This window comes from Larimichthys crocea, chromosome XI, assembly GCF_000972845.2.
Source record: "Larimichthys crocea isolate SSNF chromosome XI, L_crocea_2.0, whole genome shotgun sequence".
Taxonomy (NCBI): domain Eukaryota; kingdom Metazoa; phylum Chordata; class Actinopteri; family Sciaenidae; genus Larimichthys; species Larimichthys crocea.
This window is the reverse complement of record NC_040021.1, coordinates 19,984-39,457: the sequence shown is the minus strand read 5'-3', so window position 1 is coordinate 39,457 and position 19,474 is coordinate 19,984. Positions and strand designations below refer to the sequence as shown.

The 19,474-nt window shown below is 43.5% G+C and overlaps 1 protein-coding gene across 2 annotated transcripts in view; it reads left to right on the top strand.

Moving 5' to 3' along the window:
• Positions 1-18,186, top strand: part of epas1b (endothelial PAS domain protein 1b) — a 50,237-nt gene extending 32,051 nt beyond the window's left edge. For both annotated transcript variants that reach the window (XM_027284422.1, XM_019260893.2), the window contains exons 3-16: positions 171-331; positions 2,346-2,433; positions 4,610-4,728; positions 5,203-5,405; positions 9,574-9,680; positions 12,941-13,088; positions 13,211-13,419; positions 13,628-13,869; positions 14,190-14,300; positions 14,555-15,072; positions 15,173-15,269; positions 15,649-15,742; positions 15,835-16,011; positions 16,529-18,186. In XM_027284422.1, the coding sequence (XP_027140223.1) occupies positions 171-331; positions 2,346-2,433; positions 4,610-4,728; positions 5,203-5,405; positions 9,574-9,680; positions 12,941-13,088; positions 13,211-13,419; positions 13,628-13,869; positions 14,190-14,300; positions 14,555-15,072; positions 15,173-15,269; positions 15,649-15,742; positions 15,835-16,011; positions 16,529-16,680 (2,426 nt within the window). In that variant the 3' untranslated portion in view covers positions 16,681-18,186. The remainder of the gene's footprint in view (positions 1-170; positions 332-2,345; positions 2,434-4,609; positions 4,729-5,202; positions 5,406-9,573; positions 9,681-12,940; positions 13,089-13,210; positions 13,420-13,627; positions 13,870-14,189; positions 14,301-14,554; positions 15,073-15,172; positions 15,270-15,648; positions 15,743-15,834; positions 16,012-16,528) is intronic.
• The last annotated feature ends 1,288 nt before the right edge of the window (positions 18,187-19,474 follow it).

Below are 19,474 nucleotides of genomic sequence, written 5' to 3'. Positions count from 1 at the left end.
GCCTCGAGCCAAAGCATCAAGAAGGAAAACAAGCCTGATGTGTGCACACACACACACACACAGACACACACAGGGAAACACACACACTTGCAATGATATCCATTTTTAATCAGCACGGATTGAGAGGAACAATTTGTGTAAGCCACCTTGTTTTCTGTGTCTCCCTCCAGGCTGCAGCAGCTGCAGCAGCCGCGGCGGCGACGGCGATGAGGACAGACAGATGGACAGTCTGTACCTGAAGTCTCTGGAGGGCTTTGTCACCGTGGTAACGTCCGACGGCGACATGATATTCCTGTCCGAGAACATCAACAAATTCATGGGGCTCACGCAGGTACACGAGCGTACGAGAACAGCGGGGAGGAGAATGAGGTCGACCAATGCAGGCGGTTCATTAATTTTAAACTGTAACTTCCAATAATGACGACCAACACGAGCCTGAGAGAGCATTAAAGTTCACGCCACACTCAGAAAACACACAGTCACAGATTAATAATTCTAAGCCACAAAAGTTTTTAGATGAAGATGAAACTGTTAAAACTTATTTTATCTGGCAACTGTCTGTTATTATCAGCCAAAGATCATCGTCATATCACAAAATGTATTTTAATAATGTCTGGGACATCGTCAAATGTTTTTTTTTTTCCATTTAATTAATTTAATTTAGTTTGATTCTGTCATAAACAATCGAGTCACCGTGTCTTGACGTGACACAAAATAAATGAGACTTCAGACTCGACTTGGAAGTGAAAACCTTTATTTACTTAACTCTGTTAAATTTATATTTTCAGTTCAAATATTAAATATAAAAAAAAATGTGGAGTGATTTCTTTTAATTGAGAAGAAAGAATCAAATGTGTATATATTTTTCATTTGGTTACATTTCTTTTCACTGAGTTATCATAATGATTCTAATGATTTTTGATCAGGTTAGATAAATTGACCAATAATATCATTATTAGATCAGAAAAAGTGATTTGACTCGATTAAGACTTGGACATGACTTAAGTCACACATCTGTGAACACACACACAAACACAGAGTTAAGATTAAATATTTACAACAAAGAATGACCATTAAAAAAAAATAAGAATGGAAAAATTCAAATTGTTGCTCTGATCTTCAGGAGTCGTGCACCTCAGAGTTTATCAGATCCTTTTATCGATGCTGGCGTGTCTTTTATTGCAAAACAATGACGTCAAACTCGAGTCTGAGCTGCTGGAGCAAGTACAAGAAGAAACGTCCCAAAACATGGCTTCATTTCTTTAAAAAAACAGATGACAGCAGCACCGATAAATCTCTGTAAGATGATCGTTTCAAGTCAGTGTAGTCAACATTACCCAAAATCTAGGACTGCCGTGTATTTGACACTCTACACACGAGTGCCACCGCTGCCCAGCCGAGCAGAACGTCTGTTGCTGAGGTCTGCCCCTTTTTTCCCCAGACTTAGATCATACAACAGTTGTGTTGATGCTGAAAACCATGTTAAAGGTCTCTCCTTTTTTCTCGTGATTTAAAAAAAAAAGTATTTACGTGCGTTTCGCTGTATTAACCTGGAAAGAAAAACAAACAGGACGACACGAACCCGAGCAGACACAGAGGCGGTCAGTCGGACACGGATGTTACGTGTCAGTCAGACGAGCCTGTTGTGTTTGTGTGAAATACCTCTCATGCCAGCCGTGTGTGTTCAGCACAGACACAGAGGTTCAACTCTAAACACACACACAGTGTGTGTTGTTTTTTTTTTTCCGTTCTCTGGCACCGACTTGAAAAGCGAATCACAGACGAGGCTGAGTTGACTGTAAATCGTGGAATTCTGTTGATGCTCCGCGGCGTCCGACGAGTGTTTGTTTCGTGTCGAGTTTCTCGAGGTGGCTCGCTGCTTTCTCTTAGTCGTTCGGCTTCCCGTTGGTCGTCACTTCTAACGTTCAGCAACCCGCTTCTCCTTCTCCTGTGTGTCCCAAACAAATCGCCGTTGCCGCTGCCAGACATGAAAAACACAACATGTTTCACCCTGATGCAAAGTGTTGAGAACACACGCTGTAAAACTAAGATTCAGAAATACTTGATGGATCCTTGGGGGGAAATTGAGTTTTGTTATGTCACAGTTGCTCCCATTTGAGAATAGAAATATGCAACAAACACAGAGAAGTTCCAGGAAAATGGAGCATAGTAGTATGTAAATAATAAGCATAAAATACAAACATAATACATAAACTAATGCTAAAGATTTGGTTTTAAATGCAAACACTTGAAATGAAATGTGTTGTACAAATGTAAGAGGATATATATGTTTATTTAAAAATGTTTTTATAATTCATAAAGTGTCTATTGTTTTTGTTTTTCAGGTTGACCTCACCGGTCACAGCATCTTTGACTTCACCCATCCATGTGACCACGAGGAGATCAGAGAAAACCTCAGTCTGAAGACCGCCGGTCAGTCTCTCATCTGTGTATATATCCTTCTTTTTAAATGCTCCACAAACAAATATAATACAAATATTTTATTCTCATTTCCTGTCTTCACTCGTAAAAACAACCGATGGTCTGTCCTCGTTCTTTCTGGAAATGTCACTGAACTTACGGGACGAGTCTGTGCCATAAAAGCATGATGTTATGAAAGTGTAATCTCACGACCGTTCGACCTTTTAGATTATGACGTAACTTATGTGGCAAGCTGAACTATTGGCCAGACAGTTGTGCTCTGATGTCGTAGTAGTAAAACAGATAAAATTAGTTTCTCACTTCACGTTTTCAGCTAAAAAAGAAAATAAATAGAATATGTTCAAATAAAAAATTTATATATATATAATATATATATATATATATAATATATATTATAATATATATATATAATATATAGATATATATATATATATATAAATTATATTATATATATGGGGAAAAATAGCCTGAGCTGAGATAAAAAGAAGAATTTGACCTGCCTAGTTAGTTCAACTTTTGGATTCCTATGAGATCATGATCATGTTATTTGATTCTTCAGACAACAAGATGGCCTCATATTGCTGTTTGACAATTTTTCTGGCTGCACTAAATACTAAAACACAACGTGTTCAGTCTGTAATTGATTGGACGTGTTGACCTGTCTGGTGGCAATGGAGGAAAGAGCAGGGGGTTAAAATCAGATCTACAGAACTCTTCACGTCAGCCTCGTCAGCCTCGTCAGCAGCTGTCTTATCTTACTCTTGAGCAAACTGCATGATGGACCCTCGGACATCACCATCCTTTGAGTCAATTCTCGTCTCTGTCAAATACTAAAAATCTGCTGCTGCTGTTCCCGAGGCTACACTTTGTACAGCTTTAATTGTTAGGGGACGTAAATGAATCCAAAAGAAAAACAAAATCCAAACATGTACAGTGTTATGTAATGGAGTCTATCTCTTGTGTCCAGAACAAACATGAGAACAGAAGGTCAGAGACTGTATAGAGAGGAACCTAAAGAGAGAGACAGCAGAGAAGTGTGTGAGTGCAGAGACGAGGGAAAGGCGACGATAAGAGCTGTGAAGACTCCGACAGGCAGACGGACGGACAGCGAGGACATTATCTGTCCGCTCGGTATGATTCAGTGTGTGACTCAGAAAGCCGCACACAAACACGGCAAGAGCTTTCAGTCAGAAAAGAAACGCCTGGAAAATACAAAACCGACGGAGGCTCGTGTGTCTGTCTGTTTCTCTCTCACACACTCTGACGCTGTGGTTGATTACTCTTATCAGCAGCGGCCTCAAAACACACAAGAGGAACAATTCTGAATATTTTATAGACTCATTCCCTTAAACACACTTCCACACACACACACTCTTTTCTGTTTCTCTCGTGAAGACCTGAGGAGAGTTTTGTTTAAGTGTAACTGAATGAAGATAAAGACACTTGTGAGTGTGAGGACACACTTGGACACTTGGCTCTGTGGCTGCAGCAGCTCCGGGTCTGAACTCTGGCCTTGTGATGCAACAACTTGGCACAACTTCACGTCCTTCTTCTGTGTCTTCTGAGTATGAGTGAGAGACACCGGCGAGTCTAAGCCTTGAAACTTTGACCGTTTTCCCAGTCACATAAGAGAAAGGCCGATAAGCTGAGGACTTTATGGCTGACTTTGATTTCAAAGGAAAACGGCACTAAACTGAAGGTTAACATGATGTGTTATTGAAATACGAGACAGCAGGCGTCAACGCTACGAACCACACAGGAGAGTTAGACGTCATCCGAAAGATTAATTTCAGATGCAGCTGCCCTCATTTTGTGCAAAATAGAAATGATCAAAAAATCCCAAAATGTCACATTTAAAACACCAACACACATATTTGGAGGCTTGCGTGTCGGATGGTGAGCACTTGTCTTGTGTAAATCTTTATATTATTATCATAGTCTCATATTAGATTATTATTATTATTATAGTCTGCATCATTTGAAATAAGAATATTTGTGTGACGTCCAATGAAATTCACTCCAGATGTGTGAATTTGTCACCCAAAAAACGCTCGTCTGTGCACCGACACTTCTAGCCGATGGCTTTTTAGCAACGTTTAACACATGTGCTCATTCCTCTGTCGTGTGTGTGTGTGTGTGTGTGTGTGTGTCTGTGTGTGTGTTTCAGGCTCCGGCTTCGGTAAAAAAGGCAAAGAGCTGAATACTGAGCGAGATTTCTTCATGAGGATGAAATGCACGGTGACCAACAGAGGACGCACCGTCAACCTCAAGTCAGCCAGCTGGAAGGTAAGAGAGAGCGAGAGCAGCTGCAGCTGCAGGCCGACACATCTGCAACACGTGCACGTCGCATGTGTGCAGGTCTGTGGTTCAGAAGAGAAACACGCCCCATGCATTCCTATACAGACATTAGTTCTGGTTGGCCGTTGGTTTCCAGATGTTTTGGCTTGTTGCGGCGCCGTCAGCTCAGGTGAATGTGTGAACTTGTTGTGAACGGATAGCCAAAGAGTAATTTATCCCCGTCAGACTGATTCATTTGATTAATGTGGAGGCCACAGGAGATAAAAGTACCTAGAAAAATATTTTTCTCCTTCCATATCCTGTTAATAATCTCTCAGCGCTTCGAGTTTCTTTGTTGTGCTTCCCAATTAAAAAGTAAAAAGAACATTAAGTAAACCTAAAATAAATATATATATTTAGGACAAAAACAAGATGGAAATGGTTTGTTGTCATGCAAACATCCACTCTACGTGACTTTTCTAGGTGCTGCACTGCACCGGACAGCTGAAGATGTACGACAGCTGCCCTCCGCGAGGGCTGTGCGGCTTCAAAGAGCCCCCGCTCACCTGCGCTGTCCTGATGTGCGAACCCATCCCACACCCGTCCAACATCGACACGCCGATGGACAGCAAGACCTTCCTGAGCAGACACAGCATGGACATGAAGTTCACCTACTGTGACGAGAGGTAAGGCGTGCTCACGTTACAGAGTGAATGAGCTTCACCATGAAGCCAGTAAACTCCACCTCCACCCGTGCGCTCAGGGCGATCCAAACCTTTCTCGTCTGTCGTTCCCCCGTTGGTTGAACGTCCTACCAGTTCCTACCAGATCAGGGCGTCCCTCTCTACCTTCACAAACCTCCTGAAGACCTCCAGCTCTCCAGAGAGGACCTCCTCGACAACACTACCAACAACTGGACGTGATAAATCCACCCCCCTCTACAACTTACTGCTGCACTAACATCCCTGTCACGCTGTACCTTGATTGTTTCCCTTTTAATAAAAGCATCGGTTAAATGCTCATAGATGTAAGTCACAGAGGATTTATGATTAGAAACAGATTATTATTTTCGCTATTGATGAATCAGTTACTCTGTAAAATGTCAAAGTTCCACAAAATGTCAGTCAGAACTTAATTCTGTTGTTTTTCCTTATAAAGAATGAAAAAAATCAATCTGCAGCCGTGAAACAAACACAGAAAATCTAAAAAAAACATCACATTTTAGAGCCAGGAACCAGAGAAATGTACCACGGCTTCACAGAGAAAGAGTAACTGCTCTCAGTGAGCCTCTAAAGAACCCCAGTAGAGTTCAGTAGAGTTCAATAGAACGGCCTCTCCACCGCTGCCAGTTAAAACACAGTCCTTAAAGTACAGCACACACACACACACACACATTCTGACTGATTGCAGTGTGTTGACAGAATCAGTTTGACTTGGCAGGGACGTCAGTGGGAAATGTAATCCAGAGAATGAAGCATAAATACTAAAATTATAAGACGATGTCACGACATTGTCAGACTGCGGTGAACGCGGATACACGTGAGGACAAGCCTGCAAACACACACACACACACACACACACACACACACACACACACATTCCAGTACGTCGAACGCTGTGCCTTTGACGCCGCTGCCTGAAAGCCGCGCCGGAGGTGTTGTGCTCGTGTTGCTATGGCGACGGATGTTACAGGTGAAGTGATTTGTCCCCGTTAAACTCCGTTACATGCACAGCAGCCACTCCGGAGCCAAAGAACCGGTTCGTTTGCACCTAAATATTTTTCTCTCACTGGCACGAGGCGGTGACGACACACACACACACACACACAGATTTGAGTTACACAAGCGCATGCTCGCAGACCTGTAATCTTATCAGGTTGCTCATGCGGGACAAAGGTTCCTTTTGCAGGAAAGTGAATGTGCGTTTGTGTATTTCGCACACACACGTCTGTGCGTGACGGCGCTGCAAAACAACGACCCATTTTCCTTTTTCCTCCTTTTTTTTTCGGTGCAGTTTAATAGCTCGCCCAAATCTTCTCCCCAATTACGCAAATGAGTTTATTGTCGCCCTCCTGGCTCAGCGGGGACTTAGACTCATTAGGAGAAGGGACAAAACGTTTGTTTAGCTCATGTCTGGCAGCGGGAGTGGTCGAGTAGGGAAAGGAAAAGACAAAACAAGAGAGGGAGCGAGGAAGACTTCTCACTTATCATCCAGGAGTTCAAGTCCATCCTCTTAGCTTTACACAAACCGATGGGGTCTTGTAGGACAGGTTCAAGTCTGCCTCACAGGAAGTAGTCTGCCTGGCTGCTTCCGCAATCTGACTACTGGTTACCGTTTTCGAAATCCACGTCACTACGGGGAAACAACAAGATCTGAACTAGCAACCTACGCACTGAAAATGTGAGATTACCCTCAACCTAGACAAGCCAAGACGACTGCGACTGGTTTAACGAAATACAAACAGGCCGGAGTGTTTTTGATCTGTGGAGATCTCGAAATAGGAGAAACATGAAAGACGAGCATTAAAGGATTTGATGGGTGACCGAGACTGAATAACAGAACATCAGCTGTCTGTGTTGAACATAAAACGGTGGAAAATTGACAAACAGAAGCTTCATAAAAGAAGAGCTGAGCAACAAAATTAACATTTTCTTTTAAAAAACGGAGAAAAGAAAGTCTCTCCCGTGAGGGAGGAAAAAATTTGATTAATGAGAAAAAGAGTTGAAAGCAGCGTGGAGGGAGGAAAAGGTCACGTGTGTGTATTGGGGGCTCTTCAGCCGGCAATCACCATCATCCTAATCATCATTATTATAATTTGCTGCTATTTTAGTTGCTGCCAGTCTGTTTTTTTTTCACAGCAGCTCTCCTCTCCTCTTCACCTCCTCTCTTCTCCTCCTCTCCCTCCCTGTATTCTATCTTCCAATTATCCGACCTTTTCCTTTCTTTGCTCTTGTCCATAATTCACTTTCTCCCTGAGCATCTCCTTTTCACTGCACCTGTTTTCACCTAATTCTGTCTCCTCCTCTCTCCTCTCTTTCATTTTCTCTGGCCTCCCTCCCTCGGCCTCTATCGGTGTTATGTAACGTAATCTTAGAACAAGACTCTCTGCAACACCAGACCTCTCCCTCCCTCTCTTATTTCTCCCAGTCATTCTCACAACAAATCCAACATGACTGTTAATCTTCATCCCGCTGTAACTCCATAACTCACAGTTTATCTTCACCATTCACTTTTTTAAATTTATTTTTCCTTTACAAAAATCTCTGGAATTCTGGTCTGGGAATGTGAAAGCAACAGCATGATGGATGATGGGGATAACTGGGAAGCCGTTCACATTTGTCAGAAAGGCTGTGAGAGTAAAAAAAAAAAAATGTCATTAATCACGGAAAATGAATCTGATCAGCGGGTTCTTATCGTAACTCGATTCACTGTTGTGTTTCCAGGGTTCGAGCAGCAAATGAAAACAAATGTAGATTCAGAAACGTTCCTTGTTTGATGTATGCCTTCAGTCATCTTCAGGCAATTAAGTCAGGAAATAAGAAATATGAAGCAAGATTAAATAGTAAGAATTTCAGACGGATAGCTCAACTAAAGTGTATCAAAACACACAAAAAATAAAGTCCTGAGCTTTGTATGGTCGGTAGTTTAAGTTGGCATCAGTAGCTGGAACTGCAAATACACATCATTACATTTATATTTTCTTTTACGGCTCCCTTTGCCCAGACAGATGCCGTTTTCTGGGGGACAGTAGGGAGGACCGACCAGACCGCGGCAACGTTTGCACAATTTGATCTTTTCTCATATAAAGTTGCAAAAGTTTATCGGGAGGACACTGACCTTTCTACATAACAAATGACAGAAATGTTTTTTGCAACTTATGAGAAAATATCTTCCAATTTGTGACGATGTGGGCTGCTTGAAATTTCATAACACGCTTAGTGTAGATAACAACAAGACTTATCGGCTCTCACTGCGCAGGCAGAGCGGAGAGTTCATCAAAGAGTCGACAGGAAGGACCGACCGGGTCGGGGTGACTCTTACGTAGAAATTGTGCTATTTCTTTTTTTTTCTCATGTAGCTGTGCTGTGTTTGTTCTTGTAAATGAAACAGCTATTGGCAACAGTTTTAGGGCTATTTGTTTTTTTATTTTTCTTTCTGCCTTCTCATACATAACAGCCACATACTCACAAACAACTTATTCTAAAGAGAACAGTATTGTCGTCATTCTTCGTCCCAGTTTACCCTCTCTGGTCTCCTTGTACCCATAAATCCTTGTGTTTAGGGGGTCATTTCCTGTTGTTGGTTTGGATTATGTTCTCACAGCACAGCTTGTTTTATCAGAGACTCCGTTAAACCAAACTAACAGAGTGAATAAAGCACTCCAAGTGATGCTAACTGCACCTGAACGCCCCCCTTTTTTTTTGTAATCAGATTACTGTAATCTGCCTGAAAACGTATATTGAGGTATTTACTGGGATAAAAGAGCTGGAGAGAAATAAAAGTGGCAGAAAGAGGATTTTTAAATGAGGTGACTCAAAGCCAGCAATGTAATCCTCATTAGCTGAGTGAACTCGTGGTGAGAGAGGCGGAGAGAGATTAGGCGTTCCTAGAAACGAAGGGAGCTAGCAGGGACAGAGAATGTGAATAATTCTTATTTTTGGACGAGTGTTCGCCTCTCTGTTTGATTTCCAAATCATCTGTGAGGCCTTTTGAAGTGCAGCAGTTCAGGGCAGAGAGCAGGATTTGTCTTATTGAGTGTTTCATGTGAGAAGGGACTGAAATAAGTTGAAATAAATCAAATTAAACAAATCCTGTGCCTCATTAAAAGTGTGCGTGCGTGTTTGTGTGTTACAGGGTAACGGAGTTGATGGGTTACACTCCTGAGGATCTGCTGGGTCGCTCCATCTACGACTTTTACCACGCCTTGGACTCGGACAGTGTCACCAAGAGCCACCACAACTGTAAGCACACATGACGCACTTACAGTATTCGCCAAACAGAAAAGACGGGCCGCTGTCAGGTGGACTGAGCTCTGCCTCTTCCATTTCAGGAGCTGCTCCAGGGCCCCGCTCTCCTGGTGGCTTTAAGTGTTTGTGTTTTTACATCGTCGCATTAGTTCCCATAGGTCTATATGTCAACGTTAACGTGTTTCTGTCTGTCAGATTATCACAAACTCAATCTGGGAACTCCATCTGCTGTCCCCTCACAACGATTTAACACAGCTGCCAGTGTTTCAGGGCTTCCGGTGCAGCTAGCGGATATATCTGGGGAAACATGGGTAATGGATAAATGTGGATACAGATAAAAAAGTTAACAACGAGCTAAATCAACCGAAGTCCACTCACACGTGATCGGTCAGTGCTACAAACAGAACCAGAACATTTCCAGTGCCAGAATCTCTGACCACAGATGATTCTACATTCATATCCAAATATTTACCTTCTTCCATTTTCACACAAAACTCAAATTTCACACAGCGCAGATAAGATTAGCAGCTCATCCCGCGGAAGAGCAGAAGATAGTTTTGGAGTGCAAGTGATTTTAAAATCCCAGAGCCGTGCAGGAAATGTCAGCCCACCTCTCCTAGAGACATGAATGCATTGGCATAAATAAGATGTAAATGTAAATGTAAATGTACCATGTTAACAAAGATTACAGTCCTGTAGTTGTGACGTCAAACACAAACATGGCAAAGTTTCCAAAGTTTTCTCTTTTTTCTTCCTGTGTCGTAACACATTTGTGTCTGTCGGTGTGTGTGTGCGTTTCTCTGTGTGTGCGGAGCAGGAGCATGGTATTAAGATGTCGTCTTTATTAAATTAAGTATAGCCACTGATGGCCTGACGAGGTTTGCTCATCTGCTGCCACAAACACAGCGGACAGGAGACCAGGTGGCCTCTATTACATTTTAATGACACTGTGTGTGTGTGTGTGTGTGTGTGTGTGTGTGTGTGTGTGCACTAACAAGGCTCTGAAGTGTCATGGCTTTTCTCTCCACTGACAGTACGATATCATTAGGAGCTCTGAGCAGCAGTGACAGCACAAGAGGAAAAGTGGTAATTTAGACCCTAAATGTGTGTGTGTGTGAGTGTGTGTGTGTGTGTGTGTGTGTGTGTGTGTGCGTGTTTTCATGTACACTGGTTTTCTATAACCAATAAGATTCTTTTAGAATCAGAACGACTTTATCTGAATGCCGACCAAACACTGGAAAAACTTAGAAGACTGTCACAGGGTCACTATTTACAAGACAAAACTACATTTACAAGAAGAAAAAGTGAAGGACTGCAGCTTCTGTTGTCTTGTTGTATTATTGCAGCTGCAACAAACTTGCACCAAACGATGGAGAAGAAAGTGGGAGTCATTCGAAAAGATGTTTTTTTTCTCCTATATATTTAATTTCGCTGCCAAACTTGTAATGTATCATTATTAAACACTATCTTATCACAAACAGCCATGCAGGAATTTAAAAAGAATAAAACAATTGATAGATTGTTTTGTTTTTTTGGATGCTCGTGCTACAGAGTCTGTCAGCGCGCGCTGATTTTTAGTATTGATATTGTTTTTATTCTAACTTATGAGCTTAAATGATGTGATTTCAGATTTGGCCTTTAAGACTAATTCTTCGTAAAACAAGAAATAAATCATGTCGGTTTGTTTAACAGAGACAGAGCGCATTGATAACACATTGCTGTTAATGGGCTCAGAATAAGCCAAGAAGCAGATGTTACCACATCAGCCTGGAAACAGAATATAAGACATGACAGTGAGATCATTTATAAGCATGCAGGAACACAAAGAAGAAGAAATTAATGTTACACTCACTCTAAACCATGAGGGACATTAATAACAGAAATATGGACAGTGTATAAAATATCTAAACATTAAAACTCGTTTATCTGACTCATGATAAGTCACATATGAGCATATATACTGTGTCCGCGTTCTGTAGTCGACTGAAATCTGCTGAGATAAAAGGCTCTCTATCTATGACACACACACACACACACACACACACACACACACACACACACACAGATGACCAGCTCTCACGGACAACGTGACCAGCCTTTTGATCAGCACATGCTAACAGCGTTTTCTGCTACATGTAATGTCGCTGTGAGCTTCCTCCCGACACACACACACACACACACACACACACACACACACACAGTTTCTGTCCTTCTGTACACTCTCTGACCGCAGTCCTGCTCCTTTCCCACGCCAGTACTGAACTTTGGAGCGTAGCCAGCACATCTCCTTCTCAGCTCAAAGTCAAACATCCCACTTTCCAGTGCTAACCGATGTTTGATTGATTCGCAGTCTCACACACAAGATAAATACATGTTTAATGAATAATTAGATATCAAAATACAAATTTAATACGTAAAATAGAGCTCATACTGTCTGCTCGGTACATCTGTCGTTATTATATCTGACATGTCGTGTACTTTCTCACGTTGGGTCGTACTTGTCAACGTTAAAACCTCAAAAATGGGATAATGAAGTTAGAAGAAATAAATATTATATATACATTTAAAAAACTAATTACTGGGGTGCTACTCCAGAAAAAGATTAAAGTTTCAGAAACTTTGACAAATGAAAATAACAAAATAACAGCAGCAAGTGTCTGACGCATTTATTCAAACTGTCCATGAGAGACAACAGTTCTTGATCCTGTGCTGTTTGAAATTTAAGTTTTTTATTTAAGGACAAAGCTTAACCAAACCTCCTTTGTGTCACTGTATTGTTGTCTGGATGGAAAGATAAAGGGATACCGTAAAGAGAAAGAAAGGTTTGAAGATCAGGATAAATATGTGGGAATTGTGACCCTGGGAGGAAACTGAATCAAAAGCCTGAATCTCCTGGGAAAATTAGGAGGGTTGGCAAGTATGTGTCCTGTTAGTTTCCTTCTGAGGAGATTATCCAACACGCATGAGTCACTCATGAGTCATAAAGCGTGTTATATAAACCTCACAGGAGTTCTCTTAATTGTTTTGCACCGTATGTTTGACTTTATTCTTTAAAAGTGTCTGAACTCTGAACCACTACTGACCTAACCTGTAGGATGTGTGAATATGAGAGATTCTGTGTTCAAGATATGACGTGATGGTGTTTCTGAAGCGGTGTGAGCCTCGTTACAGTCATAAAAGATCTTTTCCGCAACATAAATCCATCATCACTGACATGCTGAGTATGATAATGGACTCTCTCTCTCTCTCTGCAGTGTGTACCAAGGGTCAGGCGGTGAGCGGTCAGTATCGTATGCTGGCTAAGAACGGAGGCTTTGTCTGGGTAGAAACCCAAGGAACTGTTATTTATAACAGCCGCAACTCCCAGCCGCAGTGCATCGTGTGCATAAACTACGTCCTCAGGTGAGCGCGGTCATTGTAGTGAACAGATGTCAAAATTTAACCCTACATGCTCACACGGGAAGCTCAATATGGGGTTCTGGATCCACGCAAACTCACTCTGCTCTCCCGCTCTCGTACTGCAGCGACATCGAGGAGAAGTCGATGATTTTCTCCCTGGAGCAGACGGAGTCCCTGTTCAAGCCACGCCACATGAGCAGCTTCTTCACGGCTGGAGGTGCGGGAGTGGCCGGAGAGCCGGGAGATGCCCTCTTCACCAAACTCAAAGAGGAGCCCGAGGATCTCGCCCAGCTGGCGCCAACACCTGGAGACACCATCATCTCCCTGGACTTCGGTCTGTACCGACTGCCGTCGCCTTCCGAGTTCATTTGTGGTCTGTTTTTGTGAGCAATGTGACAGCTAGTGTAATTACATTCCAACAGAACTTTAATATTGATTTGAACCAATAGCTTTAAAATCTTAAAATCTGCAGTTAAATGCATAAAAACTGGGATCCGATGTCAAACTTTTCATCTGACTGAATTTCTCTTTCGTTCACGCAGGTCGCCCTCCATTCGAGGAGCCACAGCAGCCAGCAGGATACACCCAGCAGGTGTCTGCCGCAGCTATGCCCCCTCCGGGACCTCCGTCCTGGGCCAACGAGAGCCACAAGACCGCCTCTCCAGCGTCAGGCAAAAACCCGGCTCCGGTTCCGAGGGACTTGGCTAAAATGGACAGTACTTTCACCGTGCAGCAGAACCCGCCGACGGGGAGCCCCACTTCGAGCCTCAGCAGCTGCTCCACGGTGAGGACCAGGAGGGAGGGCGGCTTTCACAGGCTGAGTGTTAAATTGAAAGGAGTAATTAGTTAGCGAGTGAGCGACTGGTCGCTTCATAGTTTGTTCTCTCCGGGTTCAGAGAGGCCTGAGGAGGGTTGAAGGTCACTAACTGTGGGCAGTGTGTGTGAGAACAACGGGGGTGGATATTTGGAAGGAGCAGGGCTCATAGCAGTGAATGGTGCCTTTGTCAAAGCTCATCTGTTTCTTTTTTTTACACTCGCTTCTTTCTTACATTTTGTCCTTTCTCTGCTCTCCCATCCTCCCCTCTCTGGCTCTCACCCTTGCAGCCAAGCAGCCCAGGTGATTACTACAGCTCCGTGGAGAGTGACCTGAAGGTGGAGCTGACCGAGAAGCTGTTTGCTCTGGACACAGAGGGCAACAGTCCTGCAAACACTGAGGTGTGTGTGCACCGACTTCCCCTCTGTTATTCATGCATTCATTTGTCTTTTGAAGCCTTGTTTACTGGGAAAAGCTAAATTTACCATAGGCAATTTTTTTCCCATGTAGAAGACATTTTGTAGATATAAATCAGTTATTAGTAACATTTTTTTACTCTGCGCAGTGTAATAGTTCCCTCTCTGAACTTCTGCTGTCTTTCTACATAACTGTGTTTACATTTCTAACAAACCCTGTCATCCTTAACTTTTCCCAGAGGGACTTGAGTGACTTAGACCTGGAGACTTTGGCTCCTTACATCCCGATGGATGGCGAGGACTTCCAGCTAAATCCCATCATCCCAGAGTCAGAGCCCCTGGAGGGTGGTCCGGCAGGATCCATGGGGAGCAACAGCAGCCTCGCCCAAAAACACGAGAGCTTCAGCGACATCGCCAGCCTCTTCCAGCCCCTGTCCTCCCCTCCTCATGGTCACTACCAGCACCAGCCGGCCAGATCCTGGGCGGCAAGGGAGAAGAGAAGCAGCGGCCAGGAGACCGTGGACCCCCGTGCAGGCTCGTGCATGATGGGGCACATGCAGAATCCCCCGTACCAGGCTCCGGCCAGCACCCCTCTGTCCTCCATGGGTGGCAGGCAGAATCTTCAGTGGCCACCGGACCCTCTGTTAACCTACCAACAACAACCACGAGCCGCAAAGGCCTACCTGATGGACGCCTTGTCAGGAGAGGAGCGTCTGTCCTGCCAACAGAACATGTCGCATCTCGTGCAGAAACAGAGGTGACGGCCTTACTTTCCCATTTTAAACGCAAACAATAATGCACGAGAGAAGGTTTCAAAATGTTTTCAGTTTTTCACATATTCATGTGTGTGTGTGCAGATCCATCGACAACTTTGTACAAGCCTACAGAGACATGAGTCAAGCCAGAGTGGCCATGTCCAGCAGAATCAAGCGCTCCTTCACCCAGATGTCTGTGGTGAGTCTCTCTGAAAAACAAAAAGTATTGTCTCCGTCACGGCGCTGCTCCGTCCGCTCACCAGATTTTGTTAACTTGCTCAGATTTGGTTATTTTTCCGGTTCATGTTCTAAATATTCTACATAGGTAAGTTGAGCCAAGAATTGGCTTTACATTTACTTGGATCCGAGGCTAAATACTGTCCACAGAGAAGCGGGTTTGTAAAACTGTAATCGTGGCTGCGTGATTAAACCCTGAGGAGGTGACCTATATCTATATACATCTTATTTTTTTTAAGGATTTATACTTTAACAAAGCTGTGTGCCTTGAGTTTGTTGGGAAATTCACTTTGTTTTGTGGCCTAGCAGCTCAGTCGAGTCACCATGTGATTGTGTTTCAGGATGAAAATAAGCCGTCAGATATCATCTGGAAGAAGATGAGGGAGGACAGTTGCGTTGCCATGGATCGCTCCCTCAGTGCAGGATCACTGGCAGGTATGAGCTCCCTCTTGTGTGTGTGTGTGTGTGTTTGTCACATTAATATCGCTTCCACCCAACAAACTGTACCTGTAATCTTTGTGTCACAGAGTTGGGGATGGGGCGGATGATGCCAGGCGGCATGTCCTCGTGTCTCAGCTCCCTGCAGCAACACAGGAAGTCTCAGTATCCAGGAAACGGGATAGGCGGCGCGAATGAGAAACCCTTTCCCCAAAAGAGCTGCAGCTACTCCCAGTATAACATGCTGCCTTCAAACAAGACCGAGGGTGAGCCCGCCTGACTTTAAACTGCTTTTAAAACTCAAGCAAAGCGCTCGTAGCACGGAAACTTATAGAGTCACTTTCGAGTTATATGATGCACTCGAGGGCGTATAAATGTTTTACGTCCAGTGAAACGCTTTACCTTTTTTGACGCCGCCGACGTGGAGTGCTTCCTGTTTGATACAGTCTGAGGGCCGAATCTGCCGTTAGCAGGCAACAGGACCAGGCTCAGCAGCTGGACAGGACCGGGGTCGAGCAGGAACAGGAAATAAAGTCACACTTCATTAAAGTCTTTCTAGATGGACAGATTGCTAAGTAGCAAACGGCAAACAGCACCGCCCTTCCTGTTTCTTTAAAGTTGTATTTTGTTAATATAAGAGAATAAATCTGTATTTCAGTCTGTTCCCAAAGCAAGTCATCTTCAAGTTTTGTTTCTTTCTTGAAACAAGTTGCTTTAATTAATAAATTAATAATAAATTATTGACACATTTTCCATTTTTACACCCGTTTCTGTTTTCCCCAGGCATAGCCAGTCGTCTGCTGGGCCCTTCGTTTGAGTCATCCTGTCTGCCGGAGTTGACCCGTTACGACTGCGAGGTCAACGTCCCGCTGCAGGGTAACCTGCACCTCCTCCAGGGCTGTGACCTGCTGAGAGCCCTAGACCAGGCCACCTAAAGCCCCAGATTCAACCCCCCACCCCGCCGCCATAGACCCAGACTTACTCCCAGCCCGGGACATAAGCCTCTTTACCTTTGTACCTCTGGGCCTTCTAAGAGCCCCGAGTCTAAGCTACCTATAGGGAATGGTATTCATAACCACATCCTGCCTTATTTAGCTTATTTGGCTCAGCCCCACACTCTGTCCCCTGTCTCCACATAGCTCTGTACCTAGACCATCTAAACAAGCTACGACATCAGGGTCAAGCCACTTTACACCCTTTTTTCTCCCCCAAGCTCTCGACTCAAAATCCCATGCAGGTTGACCACCGGTGTCCAAAAGCTGCCACGCATTGAGCCACATACGTAGACGACCCACACATATAAGATAACTCGGGTTGCTTGGTGAAAAAAGGTCAACGCGGGATGGAACACTTTGTCTGACCTGCGTCAAAAAAAAAAAAAAAAGTCTTGACACTGGGATTTATCGCTGGTCATCAGGTTTGATGTAAACGTCTCTCACAGGTCAGTGTGTTCAAACACAGGTCGGGGTCTTTGGTGTAAAAAGGGGTGACATGGGATTCGAACACACAACCTGCCTTAAAGGCCCAAACATTCACAGCCAGACACCTTGACCTTCTTGCTAAGGCTCAGCAAGGTGGGAATCCACAACCAAGCTACATACAGGCTATGGGATTCAAACCTACAACCTGTGTCTTATCCAGACCTGCTATCTGTGACAGACCTTCACACTGATGTGAACTCTATGCAGCTCAGTTCCCAGTTAGGTCATCGGAGAGGAAATTATACTACCTACACTTTAACACCTCATGTATCCGACCAGCAATTAGACCCAGCCCACTTTTCTAAGCCTTAAGAGTCAAGAGCTGGGTATCACGATGTGGTTCTGAATTGAGGCCATTCAAACTTTTTTTCTTTACAGAACATGCTCTGATCTTGCTCATCCATTCCCCCAGAAACATGTGACCTTTTAATCATGTCGTTGTTATAACGTTGATGAGTTGGAGCAGTGATTTTTGTCTTCGCTCCTTCATCACATTGTAACCACATGCAATCAGCTGTAAGACTGCAGCTTTTTTTGATACAGATACAGTCCCCACAATCAGACAGTGCTAGCTGAGGACGTCAAACACGAGTAAAAACGATATTTAACTTCGTCAGAAACGATACCCAGCTCTGCTCAAGCCTTTTTCCCGGCCACCTGTCGCACATCATCATTCGCTCTGTTCAGACAACGTAGCGCCGCTTGTTCATTCAGGAGACAGTTTCTCACAACAGAAAGTGATTTACTAGATCAGTCTGAGTCAACTCTGATGACATTATATTGGTATTTTAGTTCTTTTAATTAGTTTATTTTTCTGTTATTAATCGTCAGTGGTCCTTTTCGCTTTTATCAAACCCCCCCCCCATGTTATTTAATCCAAATCGACGGGACACTTACATATCAATACTGCTTTGTTTCTCCTCTCTCATTTATTTTTTATTTTCTTCCTCCATCTACCAGGTTTTTATTTTTTTGTGTCCACCTCACAGGCACAGTAATAAACATACCACACATGTACTCTACTGTAAGTTGAATAATGTTTGTTTTTTTCCTCTTCATCTGTGTTTGATTTATTGAAAACATGTTTCTGTCTCTCTCTCCGTCAGGTTAAGTAGCTCGAGTGATACAGGGTCTTTTTCTTATTGTGCAATTTATTTCATTGAGCTAAAAGCTAAGTCAGCGTTACAAAGCTAGCCTTATTCACCAAACCGATCGTTTGTACGAAGGATCTGACTTACACACATGTAACAAGTTCATGTGATCTACTACTACTACTACTCGGAAAATTAGAACATCGTGTAAAAGTCGTTTTATACAGGCAATTCAACATAAAAGGTGAAACCAATACATTTTATAGACACTTTATAGACATGCAAAGATATTTCAAGCTTGTATTTGTTTTGATTTTGCTCATTAAGACTTGCAGCTTCACAAAACCTCAAATTCAAAAACTCAGAAAATTAGAATATTGCTTGAAATCAATAAAAAAAAAGGATTTTAAATACAAAAATGTCAGGCCTCTCAAAGTAAAATCTTGCATCTGTACTTAGTACCTGGTTGGGGCCCCTTTTGCACGAATGACTGCCTTAATCCGGCGTGGCATGGATGCTACCGGGTGTTATGGAAGACCAACATGTCTTAATTGCGGCCTTGAGCTCTTCTTTATTGTTTGGTCTCTCCCCGTTCATCTTTCTCTTGGCAATGCCCCACAGATTTTCTATGGGGTTCAGATCAGGTGAGTTTGCGAGCCGATCAAGAACAGTAATCCCATGGTTGTTGAACCAGGATTTTGTACTTTTGGCTGTGTGGGCAGGTGCCAAGTCCTGCTGGAGGATGAAGTCCGCATCCCCATAAAGCTGGTCCGCTGAAGCAAGCATGAAGTGCTCTAAAATGTCCCGGTAGATAGCTGCTTTTATGCTGGACTTGATAAAGCACAGAGGACCAACACCAGCAGCTGACATGGATCCCCAAGTCATCACAGACTGGAGAAACTTAACACTGGACTTCATGCATCTAACATTTTGCGCCTCTCCGGTCTTCCCCCAGACTCTGGGACCTTTGTTGCTAAATGAGATGCAAAACTTGCTCTCATCAGAAAAGAGGACTTTGGACCACTGGGCAACAGTCCATTCTTTCTTTTCTCTAGCCCAGCTTGCTCGTGAGGAGCGGCTTGACAACAGAAATTCGACATTTGAAGCCCCTGTCCAGCATCCGCCTGCGTGTCGTTTCTCTTGAAGCAGCAACTCCA